The 23,232-nt window shown below is 47.8% G+C and overlaps 1 protein-coding gene across 3 annotated transcripts; it reads right to left on the reverse strand.

The window, feature by feature from the left end:
* Window positions 1–332: 332 nt before the first annotated feature.
* Window positions 333–23,016, reverse strand: IQCD (IQ motif containing D). 3 transcript variants are annotated; one of them, XM_013056564.2, is made up of 6 exons: window positions 22,908–23,016; window positions 16,221–16,356; window positions 6,763–7,583; window positions 3,961–4,194; window positions 2,557–2,628; window positions 333–828 (listed from the first exon to the last, which is right to left on the reverse strand). In XM_013056564.2, exons 3-6 carry the CDS (start codon window positions 7,489–7,491, stop codon window positions 508–510), a joined length of 1,356 nt encoding a protein of 451 aa, XP_012912018.1. In that variant the 5' UTR covers window positions 7,492–7,583; window positions 16,221–16,356; window positions 22,908–23,016; the 3' UTR covers window positions 333–507. The 3 variants fall into 3 exon arrangements, with proteins under 3 accessions (XP_012912018.1, XP_012912019.1, XP_004753339.1); XM_013056565.2 differs by lacking the exon at window positions 3,961–4,194; XM_004753282.3 differs by lacking the exon at window positions 16,221–16,356 and having other exon boundaries at window positions 22,908–23,015.
* Window positions 23,017–23,232: the final 216 nt, after the last annotated feature.

Below are 23,232 nucleotides of genomic sequence, written 5' to 3' on the forward strand. Positions count from 1 at the left end.
ACGCCAGGGTATACGGATGAGATGTTTCCAGAAAAAAACAGCTGGATTTATCTAGGACAGTCCCTGACCTGAAAACCTCATCCTCCTGGAGTACCCTGGCCCCCCAAGCCCTTACCCTCAACCTCCTGCTGGCAGCTGAGACCACAGCCCACTGCCCTGGTGGCTGGTACGTCCATTGCAGCCATGGCCCAGAGTTGGGCCAAAAAGGCTGCAGCCCAGGGTCTGGCTTCCCACTGAGGCTAAGGGAAGGAATAGCTCGGTGCTGATACTCTGGCCTCCGTGCTTTCCCCATGGGAAGGACATCAACACGAATGGACACACACACAGCCAGCAGCGCTGGCAAAGTGACGTTTATTTATAGAAGATGTGGTTTAAAATGGCTTTTAACTTTGGAGGACCATTCAAGCCAGGAATGGCAAGCTTCCCCGTTCCTTGTGCCCTCCTGACCTGCTCTCCGGGAAGTGAGCAACGCAGCAGCACGGGCCAGGAGCGAGGCCCAGGGGAGACTCATTTCTTGCCCTTGCCCTTCTCCTTGCCCTTGCCCTTGCCCTTGCCCTTCCTGACCTTCCCTTTGCTCTTGCTCCGCTTCTTCTTCCTGGACTTGAGCATGGAGCGGACCAGGTAGCCCTTCCACAAAGCCTGGATGAGCGTGGCGGCCCGCACCATGTGCAGCATCTCCTGCTCGGCCTCGATTCTCTTCTTGGCATTGACCTCCTGCTCGGCCCGGATCTGGGAGAACTCCTCCACCAGTACATTGTGCTTCTGCTTCAGCTCCTCCAGCTGGATCTTCTCCTCCTTGTGGATGAGGTCAAGCTCCTCGTACTCTACCTGGGATGAGGGTCAGGGGGTGGGGGTCACCAAGCGTAGGGCACTACCTGCCACCCTCCCCCACAGGTATCCCCGCCTATCTGGAAGGGGCTTCTGCCCCAACAGCGCCACCTGCACTAAGCCTTTCTGCATCCAATGCCCGGATGTGATCAGGAGAGGGGGTGGGGTCCATCCCCACTGTGGGGGGGACCTGGCTGAAATCATCTCTGGGAAAAGGAAGAACACAGCTGGTGGGAGGAGGGGGCAGACTGGCTCTCACATTCCAGCCTGGCTATGGCTTGCTGGGGCTTCATGTTGGAGCTTCATTTGTCCCCTGCAACATGGGGACAATTCCAAACCCAGGAAGTGGGTGGGAGCTTTCTGCAGGATTAAAAGATGGGGTGGACACCATATACTGATATGGTGCCAGGCACACAGTGGGGACATAAAAATGCAAGTTCTGGGGCACCAGGATGGCTCGATTGGTTAAGCATCCGACTTGATTTCAGCTCAGGTCATGATCTCAGGGTCATGAGACCGAGCCCTGCATCAGGCTCTGCGCTCAGTGGTGAGTCTGCTTGGGATTCTCTCTCCCTCTCCCTCTGTCCCTCCCCTCACTCATGTTCTCGCTCTTTCTCAAAAAATAAATCTTTTTTTTTTTTTTTTAATTTTTAAAGCCACTCCTGCCACTAAAGCTGTGTTTCTCACAAAGATACCCAGAGTGGAACTTTCGCAGGTGACTGTGCCCCACAGCTCTTCCTTATGTCCAACCATTGCCTCCTGCTGCAATTTACATCATCCTCACTCCCTTCCACTCACACTTACCAAACATCTGCCAGAAGCAAAGAGCTGAGTACACTTGGTCTCTGCCAACAAGGAACCCAACGCCCTCGCGGGGACCAGAGAAATACGAGCACAGCCTCTGAGCTCCCTCCTCCCTGGAGCACTTATGATCAGAGAGAGCAAGACCCTGAGTTGCCCTTCTCCTGACTTGGGACCACTCAGAGACTGATGTCATCTCCAGTGCTTGCGAAACCTTCCTGGCCCTGAAGCTGGGCCCATGGCCCCCAATGTTAGCACAAAGCTGTGGGGAGGGGTGTGTTGGGTTTAAGGGCACCCTGTTTTCCAGGCCACCATTCCCTAAGCACTTCCAGATCCTGTGCTGGGTACAAGCAGTTGTGACAACGGTGCCTCACTGCTTTGCCATCCTGGTCCCAGCATGGTCCTTACTGTCTCTGGTGATCACGGGCAGATCAGGCTCAGAAAGGTCAAGCCTCTTGCCTCAGGACATCCTGTTGGTAAGTGGCACTAGAGTAGAGCCTCCAAGCAATAATGGGGACCATCTTCCCTGCACTATCCCAGCATGTGGCACATCTCAGGCCCACGGCGGAAACTTGCTGGCTGACCGAGTGAAGTAGGGGAGGCAAGCTCATGCCTGAGTCGGCCGGGGAGGAGCCCCAGCTGCGAGGCTGCTGGCAGAAGCTGAGCGCAGAAGGGACAGAGAGTATGGGATGCGGACACTAGATGGAGCCAAGATCTTTGGGCCTAGTGACAAGCACTTGGTGGCATGTAGCTTCTGGCTCTTTCTTTTCCATCTCTCGCCTTGCTGCCCCAGGCCAGACAAATCACAGGCCTAAGCAAGGGGGCAGGGAAGACTGCCTGGGGAGGCCCAGAGCTTGGTACAGACAATGCATCGTTCCTATAGGATCATGGGCAATGCACTTGAGAAACTGATGGCAGCACAAGTACCTGCTTCTCACCCATCTCCATATCGTACTTCTGGATCCAGTTTTCGATTTCCGTCTCCACTTTATATTTCTTCTAAAAAAAACACAATGAGTCAGTGTTTGATGGATTGATATGAATAGTAAACTGCTCCAAGCTCGCTCTTCACCAGGGCTAATGCCTTGCCCACTACTCAACATGGTAGTTTCTCCTTCATTGCTCAGATGACAAAACTGGGGATCAGATGTGCTGACTCACTTGCCCAAGATCACAGCGCTAACCAGTGGTAAGGCCTGGAACTGGAAGTCAGAGGTCAGGCTCCAGAACATTCTAGGCAAGGCAAGGAGCAAGTGCAAAGGCACTGAGGTAAGAACAGGCTTGTGGTTTTAAGAATAGACTTGGAGCCAGTGTGGCCTGAATGGAGTGACTGAGGAGGAACGGGGTCCCACGGAGGTCAGAGGGAGAAGCTGTGGAAGGAAGTGTCGGCAGGGAAAGGAGTTTAGATCCTAGAGTAATGGAGAGGGGAAGCAAGCTGGGTGTGTGCGCTGGGGCTCAGGGGGGATGATGGAGAAACAAAAGAAGAGATGACATTAACCGAACACTTACTGTTGAATCTCATTCAATCCTCCTAATAACCCGTTAGCCTAAACTGATCACTTTTGCTTTCAAGATGGCGAAACTGACTTATTTCATTCAGCATAATCGCCTCTAGTTTCACCCATGTCCATGCAAATGGTGGGCATTCATCCTTCTGATGGCTGAGTAATGTTCCACTGTATATATAAACCACATCTTCTTTATTCCTTTGTCTGTTGAGGGACATCTGGGCTCCTTCCACAGTTCAGCTACTATGGATATTGCTGCTATGAACATTGGGGTGCACGTGCCCCTTCTTTTCACTACATCTGTATCTTTGGGGTAAATACCCCGTAGTGTGATTGCTGGGTCGTAGGGTCAATTTTTAACTTTTTGAGGAACGTCCATACTGCTTTCCAAACCCCAGGAAATAAACTGAGGGTTTAAGAGGGGAGGGGTGTGGCGCGATGGGGGAGCTGCGTGATGGTATTAGGGAGGGCACGTGTTGTCTGAACACTTTGCTCAAGGTGGGTATTATCAACCCTGCGGGGGTGGGGCTCAGAGTAGTTAAAGAACTTTCCCAAGGTCACACAGCGGCCTGCTGCTGGACAGACCAGTCTCCCTGTCCCAGTCCCCAGGGCCTGTGTACAGCATCCTCCCACTCCCAGGGGACGCTGGCTCAGTCCTGGGCTTCCCCTGCTCCCCTGCCCTCCTCCTCAAGGGAGCTGTTCCTTGGGTGCCTGGAGCAGCCCCGCCTTGCCCTGCCCTCCCTCTGCCTCTCCTTGTGCCCTGCCCCCCTCCGCCTCCCTTGTCACCGCCCCCCCCCCCCGCCCCCGGCTGTCCCCGGGGCACCTTCCGCAGCGCCTGCTCTGCCTCCCGGTTTTCTGCCACCAGGTTGTGGTATTGGGACCTCAGGGTCAGTAACTCCTGCTGGATCTTGGCCACCCTGGCCTGCGAGGCCCGGAAGTCGGCCTTCTGCTGCTTCTCGGCCTCCTGCTTGGTGCGAAGGAGGCTGTTCTCCGAGAGCCTGAGCACCTGGTGCAGGTGGTTTTTCAGTTCTTGGATCACAAAGTTCTCTTTCTCCACCTGGGCCGGGAAGACCAGAGGCTCCATTACTCCCTCCCGGATGCCCAATAATCCCAGGAGAACCGGCATGGCCTCCTGCTTCTGGCCGGCAGAACAGGCCACCTGCCTTACTACCCCACAGATTCCTACCCCTCACACCCAGGCGGGACAGAGACAGCCTGCTTACAGACAAGGAAGGGGGCCGGGTCATCTGTCTGGGGCTTACAGCTGAGCAGGGACTCTGAGGCCAGGTCTGTCTGGTTCAGGGACCATGTTCTTGCCCCGCCCCCCACTTCCTGGCAGGAGTGATGGGCACAGGTGAGCTGGAGAGAGGCTGACAGGCAGGTCGGGGCCAGTCATAGAGCTCCTGCCCGGGGCACAGAACCGGGAGTGCTCAGTGGGCAGAGACACTCAGTATCATTCAGGAAAGTAGGAGATACACATACTGTGGGTATTGCCGCCTGTTGAAGCCCAAGGGCCTGACTTGTTCCCTGCCCTCAGTTGGTTCGAAAACAGGAACAGGAGTCGAGGATGGCTCCGTTTTGCAAATAAGCTCCACAGGCTGGTCCCAAGCCCCAGGGTCTCCCTCAGAGCACATCAGTGCTGTGGCAGGCTCAAGTCAGCCACTTGGGCTGGGCCGCAGGGGTTCTGAGCTCACTTCCTTCCTGCAGGGAGCCCCGAGGCAGGAGGGGCCTTTGGGGCAAGCCTAGCCTGCGCACAAGGCTTCTGGCTCTAGGTGGTTCTAGAGCAGGCGGTATTATCAGCAGTCAGAGCTTTTCCTGATTGGTGTCACTCCCTTATTTTACACTGAGATCCAAGGGACACAATAAAATTTGCCCACCTGGATAAATGAAATTTGACCCCAGATCTGTCCAACTTGGATGCCTGAGCTGTTTCTACCACTTGAACAGGACCAATAAAACCACTCGGGCCCCCCTCTCTGTCCCTCTCTGACACCCTTTAACCTGCGAGTGATGTCTCCTGAGTACCCAAGAGCCTGTCATCTCTCCACTCAGAAAATAGTTTCCAGGGCGCCTGGGTGCCTCAGCCAGTGAAACGTTTGCCTTTGCCTCGGGTCATGATCCCGGGGTCCTGGGATTGAACCCCACATCAGGCTCCTGCTCAGCAGGGAGTCTGCTCTGCTCTCAATCTCTCTCTTAAATAAATAAACAAAATCTTAAAAAAAAAAAAAGGAGAAGAAGAAAGAAAACTGTTTCCATGCCCTTCTTTTGTGCCAGGCTCACTGGGGACATGACAGTGGGCCAAAAGAGACAAGGTCCCTGTCCTTTTAGGGGGGTGTCAGACCCATACCAGATCATCAAAGAATCATATAAACATTTATCAACAAACACCAATGAATGCCTTAAAGGGCAAAATCAGTGAGAACATAAGGCGGGGGAACAGCCTGAGCCAGCGCGTGGGGGAGGGAGGGCGGAACGAGGTTCCGAGGGCCTCGAGCTCTGTGTATCATGGGCGATGAAGGGGCAAGTGTGCACAGCAGCACTGGTGGGCCGCCCCTCGGGACCCATTCTCCCTGGAAAGACTGTGGAGCAGAATGCGCCCCCAGGGACAGTCCAGCTTTCCCAGCATTGCTAGCCACTGTGTGTGGGTAAGAACTGTGCCACGCTACTTCCAGGTTGTATCCCTAACTGGCAAGGATCGGAGGGCCCTCCTCCCCTTTCTCCCACCTGCTCGCTGGACCAGTGACATGTGACATATGGGGGTGGGGCTTCTGGGTCCACAATTAGAAGTCCTGTGTGGGGCACAGCAGAAAGGCCAGATGGAAGAAGTGTGAACCCCTGACAGTTTCATGAGGCAGAGTTTCCGTGTCTGCTCCAGCTCATTCACTAGAGAAAAACACATTTTTATCTTGACTAAACCATGTGATTTGGGGTCTCTGTTTCAGCAGCCAAAGCTGTTCTTCGACACCACCTCATGGGGACTTTGTGAGGCTTTAGTGAGAAAATGTACATAAAACATAATACATAGTTATGTGTCCCAAGTGGTTATTAGGCGGGGATCATGTTATCATTTCCCTTCTTAAAAAAGTCTTCTAGAGCTTCCACCTGTCCCATCTGGCCCTTGTCCTCAGGACAGAGATCACATTCTTTGATCAGGCCTCAGAGGCACAATGTGATCTGCTGGCAAGGCCCAAAGTATTTACTTATTCAGATCTTCGTAGGAAAAGTTTGCCTGCTCCTGGCCAGGCAGGTTCCTGCCTACCTCTCTTGCCTGCTATGCTCCCTTTCATTCTTCCTGGGTTGGCTTTGACGTCTCTGACCCTTTGGGTCTAAGCTCAGTTCTCTTGTAACACCGTCTTCTAGCGCTCTATGCTTACCCTTCATTGTACTTCTCAAAACTGTAATTAAATCAGGTCTTTAAGACCCACCTCCCAGGAACTGCATGAGGCAGGGGCCATGTGGACTTAGGTATAAGACCTGGTACTTGGCAAGTGCTCACACTGACATTTGTTGAGTGAATGAATGATAGCAGGTGTTTCAATCACTGAGGGAAAAAACCCAGCTGCCCAAAGGTCTGGCTCCTCTGTGTGGCTCCTTCCATAACCTCATCAATACCACAGAGCCATACCTCTGCTTCCCTGTTCCGCATGATTGCCGCCAACTCATTTTCAAGAGTGTTGATGATTTCTTGGTTCCTCTTGTTTCGTCTGTCAATGTCCTGTATAAACTGACTTCTGTCTCTAGCTTCCATAGGACTAGTGAGTAGCTTCTCGAACAGGAAACCCCGCAGTTCCATCAGGCAATCAATGAAATTCTGCGCTTCGACGCTTCTGCTCAGGGTGTGCGTCTGCGCGAGGCTCGCAGCCTGTGGGTTATTGAGTAAGAGTCTCAGGATGTCCTTAGTGGATTCTTTGATCTGGAGCATCAAGGGCAGGAGGTGGGATTTCTGCAGCTCTAAGGAGAAGAGGCGGTTTCTGAACAACCCTTCCTCCTCATACTCTTCCTCCTCCTGCAATCGCCTTTCTTTATCCTGCAGGTAAATGATGCTGTCCAGGAGGGTGTGGCAGAGATCTTCGTGCTCTCTCACGGCCTTTATGATGTCCCCCCCAAGCATCTTCTCCAGAGTCTCGTAATTGGCCCCCATATAGGACAGCAGGGTCACCAACTCCACCTTGTGGATGGTCTCATCCAGGACGGACATGATCCTCTTGGTCTCAATGGTGGTGAGTTTGGACTTCAAGGGGACCAAAGGTTTTAGCAGGGAGGCTGGCTTCTGGGATAGCTCTGCCGTCAGCCTCATTCTGTTGATGTCGGGGCCCTGGTAGAGAGGGGCCACGCCGACAATATCTAGAGCCATTTTCTGAGCCGTCGCCTTGCCTCTGTGCACCCCGGGAGATCGAGATGTTGCTAGGCTGCGCGGGTCTTCTGCTGTTATTATCTCCAGCGACCCTGGAAGGAAGGAGCAGGCGGTTAGTGGAGCTAGGCTGCTGGTGTGGCTGCGGCAGCCACATGCGGTTGACACAGGAGTTCGTCCTGGGTGCCCCACAGCAAGGACACAGAACCTTTCACAGAAAACAGTTGCTAGCTTTGTGACGGCATCGGGCTGCAAGGATCGGGGGACCGAGTGGCGAGGTGTCAGGCAGGGAACACCATTCTGTTGAAGTGACTTAACTATGGAAGATATTAGATCCTTAACTATGGAGGATGAAATGGATTTGTTCAGCCATTTATAGTAATGAGATTTAAATGCAACAGATAGCATTTCGGGTGACTTAACATGAATGAATAAAAGTCAGCACTAGTGGATTTTTTTTTTTTTAAGTATCTAAATACAGAAAACGAGTTACACGGGTGATGGAAAGAGTTGTGAGGCTAACCAGGGAAGGGGAAAAGCCACCCAGCCAATGACAATGGCAGGAGGCCACCACAGAAGGAGGTGGTGGTGAGCTTGGGGGCAAGGGCCCCCTGGGGGGAAGCTGGAACCACAGCCATTTCCTGTCCAAGAGGAGCTATAGCCCCCAAGGAGCTGGGGCCACTGCTGGCAAGGCAGCCCAAAGCAGAGAGAGGAGGAAGCACCAAGGTTTCTTCCTCCTCCTGTTCTCCAAGCCAAAGCCAGTGCCTCCTATTGGCCAAACCCAGCCGGGAAACCAGATGACAAGGGAGAGTGGGCCGTATAGCCTGCAGGTGTCAGCGGCCTGAGACAGAGCGCACAGGGACAAAGCAAACAATACAGCCGAGAGCAAAAGGGACTAGGAACAGCACAGCACCTCCACACTGGTTTTTAAGTGTGGACTGCAAACATCAGGGTGGGGATGAACAATGTCTTCGAAACACAATTTTTTTTGAAAAGATTTTATTTATTTATTTGACAGAGAAAGATCACAAGCAGGCAGAGAGGCAGAGAGGCAGGCAGAGAGAGAGGGGGGGGAGCAGGCTCCCCACTGAGCAGAGAGCCCGATGTGGGGCTCAATCTTAGGACCCTGAGATCATGACCCGTGCCAAAGGCAGCGGCTTAACCCACTGAGTCACCCAGGTGCCCTGAAATACAATTTTTAAAACTTGTTTCACTAAATGCAATGTTGTATCCTGGATTGGATCCTGGGGTGAAAAATGGACCCTAGGAGGGCAACGTAAAATCCAATCCAAGCTGATAGCATAGTTAGCAGCATTGAACCAATGCTAATTTCTTGCTTTTGACAGACAGGTCTCGGCTATTTAAGATGTTATTGTGGGAGCTGAATGAAGGGCTTTGGGAATCCTGGACTATCTTCGTGACTTTAATCTACAGGGTTTTTTTTTTTTTAAGGTTTTATTTATTTATTTGCCAAAGAGGGAGAGAGAGAGAGAGAGCAAGAGAGTCAGCACAAGCAGGGAGAACAGGGCAGAGGCAGAAGCAGGCTCTCTGCTGAGCAAGGAGCCTGGTGTGGGACATGATCCTAGAGCCTGGGATCATGACCTGAGCAGAAGGCAGATGCTTAACTAACTGAGCCACCTAGGCATCCCTTAATCTACAATTATTATAACATAAAAGATTTATTTAAAATTAAAGATGCTCAGAAAAATGTATGGCAGGAATCAGAGACCAATAAAGTTGTATTCACAGAATAGGATGAGGTCATGACCAGCCTTCAACACCAGAGGGGGTACTTTGGAGTTGACCCTGTAGAAAATTGGGATCCATTTTGATTAGGAAACAAGTAACAGGATGAAATCAGATCTTGGAGAAAGATTGGTCATAATGGATGATTTACAGGGAAAGGGTTGGCTATATATAGGAAAAAGGCAGGTAGGTTAAGTTGGGATATTTATAAACCTTCTACCTCAGGGCCTTTGCACATGCAGCTTTTTCTTCTTGAGATACTCTTCCCCCTCTCCTCCTTGCTAAGTTAATTCTTTGTACTCAGAGCTCAATTCAGGTGTCCCTTCCTCACAGAAGCCATCCCTGGACTTCCAGACAGGTCTCAAATTCTTGTAGTACGTTCTTATAAGAGCACACTCCTTTTTTTGCAGGCACCATCTCCATTCCAATCTCCTTCCCTATAGCTTGTGTATACTGGAGTGGCTGGAAATATTCAATGCTCAACTTCTCAACCTCATTTTCAGTTAAGAGTGGCTATAGACACAGTTAGAGCCAAAAAAATCGAGAAGTTTCCTAGGGGCTTCTGGGAGACTTTATTCCTTCCTACTGCAAAAGAAAGACATTGTTGGTTTTACCTCCATTCCCTGAACTTGGGCTTTAATGCTGGAGCAACAGCAGCCACTTTGTGAGTGAGAAGAAAAGGTTAAGAGAATTACAGAAATGCTGTCCCTGATGTCATTGAGCCACTGGACCTTCCAAGGGTCCATCTTCTCTTACCCAGATGACTGTGATAACCTCTTCAGCAGTCACTCTGCTTCTGCCCCCCTGCCCCTGTCTTGTCTCAGCATTGCAGCCAGAGGAAGACTTTTAAAATGTCGGATCCTTCCACTCCTCTGCTCCAAATCCAGCTCCCCGGAGCTGACTGTTAAAATTTCAGCGTATTTGTGAGCTGGTTGTGAAGCCATGGGTAGCTTGAAGTCAGCCATGGTGGAAGTATTATACCAAGGAAATTGACAAATACTACAAATCAGCGCCCCTTCCCCCCACTCCAGCAGCTCCCCATCTCACTCGGGATAAAAGCCAAAGTCCTTATAGTCCCCAGAAAGGCCTTCCATCATCTATGACCATTCACTCTTCTGTCCTCATACTGACCCTTTTGCTACTCCTTGAACATGTGAAATGTGCTCCAACCTCTGACAGGGCCTTTGCACTTGCTGTCTGCACACCACTATGCCCAGCCCCTCAGCCCCAGGTCTGGAACATTCCTCTAAATAGCTATAAAGCTTGTTCCCTCACTCACTTCCTTCTCTACTCAACTCTCAGGGTAGGAGTGAGTGCTTTCCCGATTTTCTTCCTAAAATATAAAACCTCGCCTTCTCCCTGCCTTTATCCCCTTATCCTTGACCTTTTTCCCAGTTAAGTATCACCATCTGATGTTTCTAAATGTCTGCCTTTCCCCTCCCCTAAAAAGTAAGCTCCAATGAAGGTAGGGGGTTCATCTATTTTGATCACTGCTGCATACCCAGCCCTGAAAAAAACACCTCAGCCTCGTCTTGGGGACAGGTGTGGGGCTGGCAAGGACAGGAATGTGCCATTCTTACTGTCACACTCTGCGGAGGCAAGAAGTCTTTTGAAGAAGGAGTCATCTGGACTTGATGGGTGAGACCGATTGCACTCGGGGGCCTGGGAGAAAAGATGGGGCCCTTGAGAAACTGGGAAAATTGGGGACAGAGGTTAGGAAGGGAAGACAAAGAGCTTGGTTTTAAAGTCATTTAGTTCTTGTGCCTGTCACTGGTGTCGACAGTGGACAAGAGTGTCTCTTCCTCTCCGTGCGTGACCCATGTCCTCTCTGTCAGGTGATAGCACCCCGGTTTTCCACTGGGGAGTCAGTCCTCTCTCCCACTGTATGCAGTCCTGGTGGGACTGCCAATCAGCGAAGGCTGGGAACCCTGAAGAATCACACGTGGATGGGAGACGGTGGGAGCTGGGTCAGGCCAAGTGGGGGTTCCTAAAGATCCTGCACCGAGACTCCCAGAAGCCGCCTTGGCTGCTGTCCTTTCTGGGACCCCTTATTCAGCTTTTCCTTCACCATGTGGCCTTAGCCACAGTGTCTGTGCCTTGCAATCAAAGAACCCTCACTGAGAATACTCCAGGCATCTGACAAAGAACGATCCAGATCCTGGGGGCTCCAGAGAGGCCTTGGGGATAGAGACATCAATGCAAGGGGAAAAGTTGCTGGTAATCCGAAGCCACAAGAGATGTTCAGTTCTCTAAACCAGAGTCAAAGGAGAGAAGAGTGGGAATCAGAGGAACATCTCCAGTGACTATGAGCCAGGAAGAAAGGCGGTCAGATCAGATGCTAAGGATGCTTCTTGGTTCCTTGGCCAGGCAAAATGGGTCCCAAAGCTAGAAGCCTGGGAGTGCTGGGAGCTGACAACTGAGTCGAGGGGGGCCATTATCTTGCATCTCTTTGTTTCCCACTCACTTTCTGCTCCCAAGTCAATCGCGTGAATTCTCTTAAGGCTTTTCCCGAAGATAACGTTTGGGGACAGCCGGGAGCTTCCTCAGCTCCTCTCAGGGTGGACGAAGGATCTTCGCCCCGTGACCACAGGATGAACTTGAACAAAGTGTTTCACGAACGCACTTCTCCCCACTGTCCCCCAAAGCTCTCAGGCATAAATCAAAACGCCTGAATTCTTCAGAGATTGCGGCTGGAAATGCAACGTTATATGAAATGTTTCCAATTTGCTTTCAGCCAAATTACCTCTTTTGCTTTAAAGGGCAAACTTGTTTTCTTTGATTATGATGACGCCCATCAGTTTTTGACAGCTCATTTGGGTGAACACGAAAAAGCCGGTGGAACGAGGATCGGGGGAAATGCATTTGACTCTGATGACAAAAATCACTGGAGAATCTCTTTTCCTTGAATCCTAATATGATCGTTTCATGTCCTTTTTAATGCCACCAACCTTAATATTTAAATCATTTCCAACTTAAGCCTCCCCTTTTAAAATCCCTGCCCTGAGAGTGAAGCAAGATTGTTAATGGATGGGAAACCTTAATTGGATCTTCCCTTTATTTGTCATTAATTCTGCTGATGAACTTTATAAATGGAAATATATCTTTATCATGCAAATTATACCTCGTCTTCATTCAAATGGGCTTGTTGGATATTTTATTACTTTCACTCTCAGAACATTTTGAAAAAAAAAAAAAAAGGTTTGAGCGAAATTATATTTTTTTTCCCTTGGGAGAAAAAGAAGAAGAAAACCCAACCCTCGAAAATACCACACAAATCTGACAATGGTCCGTGGAAAAGTCAGAGGGGGTTAAACAAAACCGGAGTGTGTGAGTGTTTGGAGGGGAACATCTCATTTTATTTCATTTTATTTTGGGGGGGTGGAAATCTCATTTTAAAGAATGCCATTTTAATATTAGCTAACTCTTGAGAACTGCATACCAAATACTGTTTTAAATGCTTTGCGGGAATTAACTCCTTCATTCCTTACGGCAACCTTATAAGGTGGGTGTTTCCATTAGCTCTTTTTATAGACAACGAAAGGGCGCCAGGGGAGGTTAGATGCATTCAAGAGTTTACAGTTCCTAAGGGGCTGAGATGGAGTCTCAGCACAGGCAGCCTTTCTCAGGGGCCTACCCCTTATAAACTGATGTTCTGTCTAGTCTCACCATTTTTGGATCAACTTCTATAGTGGACCAGGCACAGTGATTCTTTGCTGGTCCAGTTTCAATAAATTCTGTCAAGCAGAGACCCAGAGGACAGACGTGTTCAGGATTCAGTTCCTATGGCATTCAATTTACTCAGCGACCACAAATATGAATTCTCATTTTATATATATGCGTACCTCCACTGGTAGTGTTCCTGCTGCTGTCGTGCTTCTGTTGGGTAGACCCGGGATTAGACACAGTTTGCAAGAAGAGAGCTGTCACCCCATCCCTCTCACCTAGCTCAAGAGAGCTTATCAGAATGCAAGTGAGTGAGTGGCTGAATTATTTTAGGGAGAGCCTTGAATCATCTCTCATTGACTTTTATGTTTTTGAGCCAATCATTTACATACTTTGGAGACTATTACAAACTAATTACCGAGACACACCTCATAACTAATCACGACACAGGGATCGTTGGGCACCATGAGGCTGCCACGTATGAGGCAGAACATGGGTTCCGGGTCAGGAAAGAATCCTTCATGAGCGTTAGGTCTAATTCAGGGTTGTCCAAATCTCTTTCACTAGCATGCCCCTTTTGGGATTTCTGCCACATCTATAGACCAAGCTATTCTATTATCAACTCTTTTTTTTTTCCCCCTGAAGTATATGTTCATTCTTTTTTTTTTTTTTTAAGATTTTATTTATTTATTTGACAGAGAGAGATTACAAGTAGGCAGAGAGGCAGGCAGAGAGAGAGAGGAGGAAGCAGGCTCCCTGCTGAGCAGAGAGCCCAATGAGGGACTCGATCCTAGGACCTTGAGATCATGACCTGAGCCGAAGGCAGCGGCTTAACCCACTGAGCCACCCAGGCGCCCCAGTATATGTTCATTCTTAAGGGCTTTTTGTTAAAAAGTATCTCCATTATAACCGGAAAAATTTATATCATTTTCCTTATGTAGAAGGTAATAATGTCTACAGTCTGATATTTTACTCTAGGCCGGATGCTATTGCCCAGGGATGATGAGTGTGAGCCCGGATTGCTGTTGTTGGAAAGCAAGATGAGCAAGTGGTAGAGAGATGTTATAGACATACCAACAAAAAGGGAGAAGGGATAAGTGGCTAATGTCAAGAAGGAAAGAGGGGCCATCACTATTGAGCCCATGGATGTTAAAATGATAATAAAGGAATGTAAGGAACTACTCTATGGCCATAAATTTGATAACCTGGATGAAATAGACCAATCCTTTGAAGATATAATCTACCAAAACTCTCACAAGGAGAAATAGATAATCTCAATGGGCCTTTATATATTAAAGAAATTGATCAATAATTAATAACTTCCCCAAACAGAAAACACCAGGTCTAGAAGATTTCACTGGTGAATTCTACCAGACATTTGAAAAAGAAATTATACCAATTTTCTAACATTCCTTCCAGAAAATAGAGGCATAAGGAATATTTCCTAACATTACTCTAATACCAAAATAGGCAAATATACTGTAAGAAAGGAAAGCTACAGACCAACATTTCTTACAAACATGGATGCAAAAATCCTTGACATAATATTCACAAATTGAATCCAACAAGGTGTAAAAAGAATTATATCCCATGACCAAGTGGGATTTCTTCCATGTCTGCAAGGCTGGTTCAACACTCAAAAATCAATTAGTGTAATCCATCACATCAACAAAAAGAAAAATCATATCATATCAACAGATGCAAAGAAGCATTTCACAAACTCCAACACTGTTCATGACTTAAAAACAACAACAACAACAACAAAAACAAACTTCTCAGCAAATGAGAAATAGAGTGGAATTACCTCAACTTGATAAAGAACATCTACAAAAACCCTACCGCTAGGATCATCCTTAATTGTGAGAAACTAGAAGTTTATTCCCTAAGATCAGGAACAAGACAAGAATGTACCCTCTTTTCTTCCTGTTCAACATCATAATGGAAGTCCTAGCTCATGCAACAAGACAAGAAAAGGAAGTAAAACGTAATACAGATTAGGAAGGGAGAGATAAAACTATCTTTATTCACAGATGACGTGATTGTTTATATAGAAAATCCCAAAGAATCAATATACACACTTCTGGAATTACATAATTACAGCAAAGTTACAGGATGTAAGGCTAATATACAAAAGACCTATTAACACCAAACTGAGACTTTCTCAGTGGCATAATTAGAATTCAAAGAGACCTGAGGGGTGCCTGGGTCGCTCAGTCGGTTAAACCTCTGCCTTCGGCTCAGGTCATGATCTCAGGGTCCTGGAACCGAGCCCAGCATTGGGCTCTCTGCTCAGCAGGGAGCCTGCTTCCTCCTCTCTCTCTCTGCCCGCCTCTCTGCCTATTTGTGATCTCTGTCAAATAAATAAATAAAATCTTTAAAAACAAAACAAAACAAAAAAACCAAAAAAAACCCAAAGAGACCTGAAAGGGGTCTTCGGCACAGGCTTCTCACCAGGAATCAGTGCAAATACCATGGGTGCCATGTGTGTATCTCTCTTACTAAACCAGGTATTGTTGAAAAGTGAACCAAACACATTCCTCTCTGATACCAGCCCTCGTGGTACATGGATTCGTAGTCAAGTTCATGGTACAAGTTCATAGTACTGGATTCCTAGACAACTAACTATTTCCTCAGTGATTCTTAGCTTCGATGGAGGTTTTTTGTTTTGTTTTGTTTTGTTTTTAAAGATTTTATTTATTTATTTGACAGAGAGAGATCACAAGCAGACAGAGGCAGACAGAGAGAGAGAGAGGGAAGCAGGCTCCTGCTGAGGAGAGAGCCCGATGCGGGCCTCGATCTCAGGACCCTGAGATCATGACCTGAGCCGAAGGCAGCGGCTTAACCCACTGAGCCACCCAGGCGCCCTCGATGGAGGTTTTTGTTTTTGTTTTTTGCCTTCCTGGCCTCAGTCTTGGTACTTCCCACGACTAGATAAACAAAGGCTGCTTGAAGCTTAGCTGTGAGAGAGCTAAGAAAGAGCGGGTTAGGGTGGGACCTGTGGCTGGAGGTTGAGATGACAAAGTTTTCAAAAGAGACGGAGTTCATGGTCTTTGTTTTTATTTTCTACCCTAGTGGAAAATTTGTAATTCTGGCATAATTGCAGATTGAATAACACTGCGTCATGGGTTCTACAATTTGCACAACTGTTTCATTTACTTTGTCTGAGATATACAATTCCCACCCACCCACTAGTGATAGTCTATCACTAACACTAACCTAATCTAACACTCCCTGCTTCACTCCCTGAGGTCCTGCTTAGGACTCAAGGAAGTCTTTGATGGCTAAGGGATTCCTGGTCACTTAGTTCTGACTTTACCACCTACCTGCTGGGTTATAGGCAGAGGTTTTGCCTTTGAAGTAGGAGGATTTTTCCTTTGAGCCTCGGAAGATCCCACTGGTCTGGGAACCATGCAACAGCTTTCTTCAGAACTCTGTATGCTTTATCGGAGGTTTCTAAGTCTAGAGTGGAGAGAGTGAGGGGTGGAAACGGGTAGAAAACCCATGACGGTGACTGTTACCCAGAACCAGGATGGCATCAGCAAATCACTGTTGACTAAACGAAGAGATAGCAAATCCAGCTCTAACAATAGACCCATTTCCTCACATGGAGATTTTGGCCCAATAGGATAATGCTATTTCACAAAATACATTATGTCCTGGATTAGAACCAGAAAATAGTGTTATGTTTTAATAATGAAAACTATGGGCCAAGATTTGGCCTATGATTATTTCCCATCTCTGTATTCAGGGCTTGGAATTTTTAAACAAAAAGATTTAAATCTAATTTGTTTTTCTCTTTCATAGGTTTTTTCCCCCCCTATTGCTACTTTTGATCTATTACCCAATCCTCTCTTGTCCTGTTTGAGAACCTGTGTTTTGTGGATGATATTTGGTTTGCAAAAGATTCCCAGGTGGGAGCTGTAGCATTGAACGCTAGAGGTATTAAGAGAAGGGATCTCATCTGTGGTGATGACTCCACGGCTGTGGGCTCCAGCGTGACGCTGTGCTTTGGAGATAGAGGACACCAAACAGTGACAGAGCCTGGGAGGGAATGTGATCCTGGTTCTAATGAACACTCTCTGCCGGACACTGGCCATAGCTATAGCCCTGGGCAAATTCACTTGACCTTCTGGGACTTCATCTCCTCATCTCTGAAGCAGAAAAGAAAAACACAAGCCTACTGCAGCGTGATTAAGTTTGTGGCTTCTCGTGGCAGGCAAATGTGAAGTTTAATCTTTGCTGTGTGGCTTTAGGCAAGTCAATCAACCTCTCTAAGATTTGGCTTCCTCATCTGTAAAATGGGGACAGGGATGGAGCCCACGCTCAAGAAAACTGTCATATGAAATAAAATCCTGGCTCAGGGGCGCCTGGGTGGCTCAGTGGGTAAAATCTCTACCTTTGGCTCAAGTCATAATCTCAGGGTTCTGGGATCGAGCCCCATGGCTGACTTTCTGCTTAGCAGGGAGCCTGTTTCCTCCTCTCTCTCTGCCTGCCTCTCTGCCTACTTGTGATCTCTGTCTGTCAAATAAATAAGTAAATAAAATCTTAAAAAAAAAAAATCCTGGCTCAGTAATGTTTAACCTTCTTGACTAGTTATAACATCAACAATAATATAATTTAATATTAACATATGAACATTTACCTTTTAAAATAGAAGATGTATTTTTCCTCAATACATATGTGTGGTTTTTTTTGTGCAGAAGGGTTTATAAAGAGCCAACATGGAACCACTTTGACTCTTTTTTAGCTATTTGTTTTTAATTTGACTGCTTCGTACATTATTTTCATTTTTCTGCTGGTGATGGAGGAGGCCTGGAGCCCCTTTAGTGTCTTTCCCAGCCTCCTCCTCCTCCTCACAAATTAAGTCACCATGATTTTTAATTCCTCCTTTGCTTACAATGTAGCTTTAGGAGTATTTATGTCTGGTTATATCCAACTGTGGGTAGTATCCCTGTGGTTGTTTGAGACTGAAGGAAGAATTTCCTGGTGGTGCATTTACCGTCTTCTAAAATAAACTTCCCCCACTTAAGAAAAATATTTAAATTATCATCTTATCAAATGCAAAACACTGGCTTTTCCTGACTGCTTGATTATGTTGAAGAAATGTCTTTTTTTAAACCAAGGACCATGACCCTTTAGTGAATGGTGAAATCAATTTGCCTGTTGGGACTGGAGTTCAAAATAAATGAAATACAATAGAAAATATTAGAGCACATTGTATGTAGTAAGGAGTCAGGTGTAATTAAACATACATGTGCTGGGTCGAGAAAGAAAATGTATTTCTTTGTCTGGTTTGCTGTTAAAAAACAACAACAACAACAACAACAACAACAAAAACCAGCCTGTGTTTGAAAGCCCCCACGTAAAAGGCATTTGATTGGTCATAGAGTATCAACTGGGGCTATGATTTGAAAGCTAAGGTCAAAAAGATATTTCTCCCTGATGCTCTGTGTTTCAAAAGATCTTGATTTGCAATCACATTTGCATTCAGTTGTACGAACTGGGGCCTGAAGGGAAAGGTAGGTGTGTGGGTGCACGTGTGTCTGTGTGTGCGCACGCGCGCACACATATTTTGCCTTATATGAAAGTATCAGTCCAGGGGGTCAGTAGGAGGGGGATGCAACTCTTGATTTCAGAATTTTGAGTTTGAGCCCCTTGTTGGGCTAGAGATAAATAAATAAAACTTAAAAAAAAAAAAGGGAGAAAAAGAAAAAAAATCAGTCAGGACAGCGTTTCTCAAGCTCCACACTTCTGACATGTTAGGTCACATGACTCTTTGTCGTGGGGGCCCTAGGAGCATCCCTGGCTTCTACCCATTCGATGGCAGTAGCGCATTTCTCCCAGCACCACTTCTGATCGGTTGGAGACCAAATGTCCCCGGAGATGGGCAAATGTTCCTGTGGGGTGGGGGTGGAGGGTCGGGGGATGTCCCTGGTGGAGAGTCACTGGTTTGGACCATAGTGGCCTTGCTCTTCTATAAAACTCCTGCCTTTCCCACCCTAAGTCCAGTGCTCTATCCAGGTTCAAAGGAAGGCTTGTGCCTGGGTAGATCAGCTCTATCTGACAGGCTGAGCTCTGTGCCGTCTGAAGCAGCCATCAGTTACAGAGTCAAGATCAGGTTCACAAGCTGGGTGTTAGGAGACCCAGGGGCATGACTCTCCCCTGCTGGGGCTCTTGGAATAAGTCTGGGCAAGGCCCTTATCTCTCTGGTGTCTGGGGGATACGACACCTGTCCTAGCCACATCAAAATGTAGCTGGGTGGAGGAGGGTTGATTTACTAGATGGGAAAGCCCTTTTGCGAGTTAAAAGCCCTCTTCAAAGGGGAGTGATAATTATTATATGTGGAGGCATAAATCAGGTGGTGCCTCATTGCCCTGAGTGCTTGTCTCCCGGGAAAAAGTGTGGGGGTGAATTTGGCCCTTAAGCAGAGAAGACTCCCCTTTCATTGAATTTTTCACCATAAACGGAGTGAAAATCTAAGCTAAAGCCATGGCATTCATGTCTGACCACGTATGCCTAGAGTGTTCCTGAGGGATGCCTTGCTCAGGGCTGGGGCAGAGTTCTGTCTGGGATGCCCTGGGCAGCCTGTCGGGCCTGGAGGCAGGAAGGTTGATGCTGGAACTTTGTCGCCTCTGTTATCACTGTTTCCAATCTAAGGCTGTTTGGGGCTTTCTGGGTGGAGGGTGGAGTCTGGGAAAAGGAATGGTGGGGTGGATTCTTGCCTTCTACGAACTGCTTGTGTATATTGAGGCGAGGCATGACCTCAGACCTCACCCCTTCTCGTGCTTGCCTTTCCGGCCATTGTCACTACTTTGCCTTTTGTCCTGGCCTGGCCTGGCTATCTGGTTCTGATTCTATTCTCACTTCCTCTTGACCACTTTACAGGGGGCTCAGGGAATAAGGAAGTCATCCTGATTTGATTGGTTAGGAAATCCAGCCACGGGGCTCCTGGGTGGCTCAGTCGGTTAAGCGTCCGACTCTTGGTTTTGGTTTTTTGAGGCTGTGATCTCAGGGTTGGGAGATCAAGCTCCGCTTTGGGCTTAGTGATTGTCCTGGAGTCTGCTTGAAATTCTTTCTCCCTCTCCTTCTGTTCCTCCTGCTCATACGCTCTTTCTCACAAATGAACAACCAAACAAACAAACAAATCTGGCCTCGGCAGCTTTCCTCATTGCTCAAGAGGAGGAATCAAAAGCTGGGGAGGGGCGTGGCGGGAGTTTTCAACAGGGAGTGAGCGAGAAGACCAGACCTACAGCCTGGGAAATTGTGGTAGAAGGGCTGGCAGGTGCAACATGACGAGAAGATCAGGTTTGGAAAGCTGTCGCAGTGAACGGGGAACAGATGGGGGTGGCCTCCAGGAGAGACAAAGCAGTGGCTCCAGAAACATCGAGATGACAGAATCAATGGGATGAGAGGAAGGACTGGACACGGGGCATGGGGGAGAAGGAAATGAGGGATGATGTCTAGTGTGCTGGCTTAGGTATCTGGATGGATTGTTTTGGTGTTTAAGACAAGCAGGGGTTGAGGAGTTGGGGTGTTCATTGACATCTATGTGCCAAGCCTTGAAAACCGTGGGGCCATGTGGGCCAGGAAGGAGAAACTCTTCCTAATTCACACCAAGGCACTATGTATGGATAGCCTAGCAGCCACCAGAGTGGGACATCTAGGAGATGTGCAGGAGTGGTTGGGTATCTGGAATAGATTTCAAGAAAGACCCAGAAAGACCCCAAAATGGGACAGCTGTCACTGCACAGATGGTGACTGAAGCCATGGTGGGGGTAGGGGACACAGAGAGTAAGGATGAAGCTCTTTCACTCTTTTGATGACATTCCTTCTCGTTGACTTCAGCCTACCTGACCTCTGCCCTCACTCTCTGTGCTGCAGCTGTACTGATCTCTGAAGTGTTCAAAGCACCAGGATCTTCACCCACCATGTTCCTTTTGCCAGAAACCAACTGCCAAGCCCAGATTAGCTAATTCTCAATCTCTGACTCTCAGCTCAATGGCAGCCTCTCCCCAGACTGGAAAAGGAAGTGTACCATAATCTCTGGAAACCCTCTCCACCTTTTCTGCTTGGTACTGATCACAGGTGTAATTTTTCTTTTCTGTTTTTTTGTTTGTTTTTTTTGTTGTTGTTTTTTTGCAGCTCTATTGAAGTATGATTTACATACCATAAAATTTTCCCATTGTAAGTGTACAACTCAGGACTTTTTTGGTAAACGCTCCAAGTTATGACCCATGACCACAAAATTTCTGTCACTCCCCCAAATTCCTGTGAGCTAACTGGCAAACAATTTCCATTCCCACCTTTAATTTTTCTGGATATATCATATAAATAAAATCATATAAATGGAATCATCGTATGTAATTTTTTGCATCTGACTTTGTGCTTAGCACAGGACTTTTTAAGCAGGGCTAACTCTGGCCACAAGAGACATTTGACAATAATTTGGAGATGTATTTGGTTGTCACAACGGGGAGGGGGTGTTACTGGTAGGTAGTGGGTAGAGGCTGGGGTAACGGTAAACATTCTGCTCTGAACAGCACACCTCCCTACAACAAAGAATTATCCAACCCAAAAGGTGCCTGATTTAGCCTAGTATTTCTTCTCTTTCTTTCTTTCTTTTTTTTTTTTTTAAAGATTTTATTTATTTATTTGACAGGGAGAGAGATCACAAGTAGGTAGAGAGGCAGGCAGAGAGAGAGCAGGAAGCAGTCTCCCTGCTAAGCATAGAGCCCCATGAGGGGCTTGATCCCAGGACCCTGAGATCATGACTTGAGCCAAAGGCAAAGGCTTTAACCCACTGAGCCACCCAGGCGCCGCTAGCCTCGCCTTCCTGATGCTCATCCTTATTATAATGCATATTGTCATTTTGTTTCACTATTCTACTTTCCGTCCCCATGAATTTGGCTATTCTAGATAGCTTATGTAAGTGGAATCCTGCCTATTTGCCCTTTTGTGATTGGCTCACATTCACCTAGCATTATGTCTTTGTGGTCCATTCTTGTAGCATTTATCAGAATTTCATTCCTTTTAAAGGCTGAATCTAATTCCGTGGTGTGTATACCACATTTTGTTTATCCATTTATCCACTGATGGACTCAAGTTGCTTTTTGGGGAAAGGATTTGTTGACCTTCCTGCTGCATCATTCTGGAAATGAATCTCTGCAGATATAATTATACATGTATCTGTATTTTACTAGATTAATGACTATCTCCACATTAGACAAGCTCCCCGAGTGGGAAAATGAGGGTTGTTGCTGTTGATCGCTTTACCCCAGCACCTGGTAGTAGCCACTCAGCGAACACTTGTTGAATATATGAATATTTAAGGTGTGGAATGAGAAGACTTCCCCGATCCATTTTAAGCAGGAAGAGTCAAGGACAAATGTGCTTTAGGAAGAAAAAGAAAAAACCAAAACATTGCTAGTATTTACTGAGCTCAGCTCCCATGCCAAGCTTTCCGTCACCCCATTTCATCCTTACAAAACTTTTGAGTGTACAATGAAATCACATTTTAAGGCCAAGAATGTGAGTTAGATTCTAAAGTTGCTAGCACAAAAGGCAAACATTGGTACGATCAAAATGACCTAATCTGAACACTCATTCGAGCAAGATGCCTTTTGTTGCATGCCCACTTTGGAATGAATGGCCGTTCGGTGGAATGGAAGGGAACTTATATCCCCATCACCTATGACTGACTTGAAATCACCTAAGCAGGATGTGATTCCACTTGACTAGTTTCATCCACACTTTAAGGAGGAAGAAGCGGGGATGCGAAGTGGTAAGCAGAGGGGCAGAGCAGAGGCAGGGACAGAGAAAGTGTCCAGGCGTCCCGGCAGGCAGCGGAGAGGGAGGTCTGGACGGAGGCAGGGGCTGGAGAGCACTGCTCTGAAGCAGGGACGGGATCGCGGAGAGGGCTGCTGATTCCTCGCGCAGCCAAATGGTAGTGGGCTGGACGCCATTCCACATCTCCCGCTCATTCCCCGCCCTTCCCCACCTGGTCAACTCACCTGCTCCGAGGGTCCCAGGTTTCTCAGCGTAGTTCCCGCCGCTGTGCCTGCGTTGCTAGGTTACCCGCCAGTCACTGAAGGAGGGACTCGGCACCTGACTGACTTTCCTTTTCGCCATTCAATTTCTTGTTCCCCTCAGTTAGCCCCACCTCCTGAGACCTGACCAATCAGAAGCACCGCTTCTCCGACCCTCCACCAATTGAAAGTCCCGGGACTCTCTCTGGGTTGGACTGAACAAGTAAGGCGGGGAGGGTAGGCGGGGAAAGGGGCAGAGCTTATTTGTCCCGCCCCTTCCCAAGGAGGTGGGCAGGGAGTCCGGCATCGG

Source organism: Mustela putorius, unplaced genomic scaffold, assembly GCF_011764305.1.
Source record: "Mustela putorius furo isolate JIRA1106 unplaced genomic scaffold, ASM1176430v1.1 tig00537248_pilon_pilon_pilon, whole genome shotgun sequence".
Classification (NCBI taxonomy): Eukaryota; Metazoa; Chordata; class Mammalia; order Carnivora; family Mustelidae; genus Mustela; species Mustela putorius.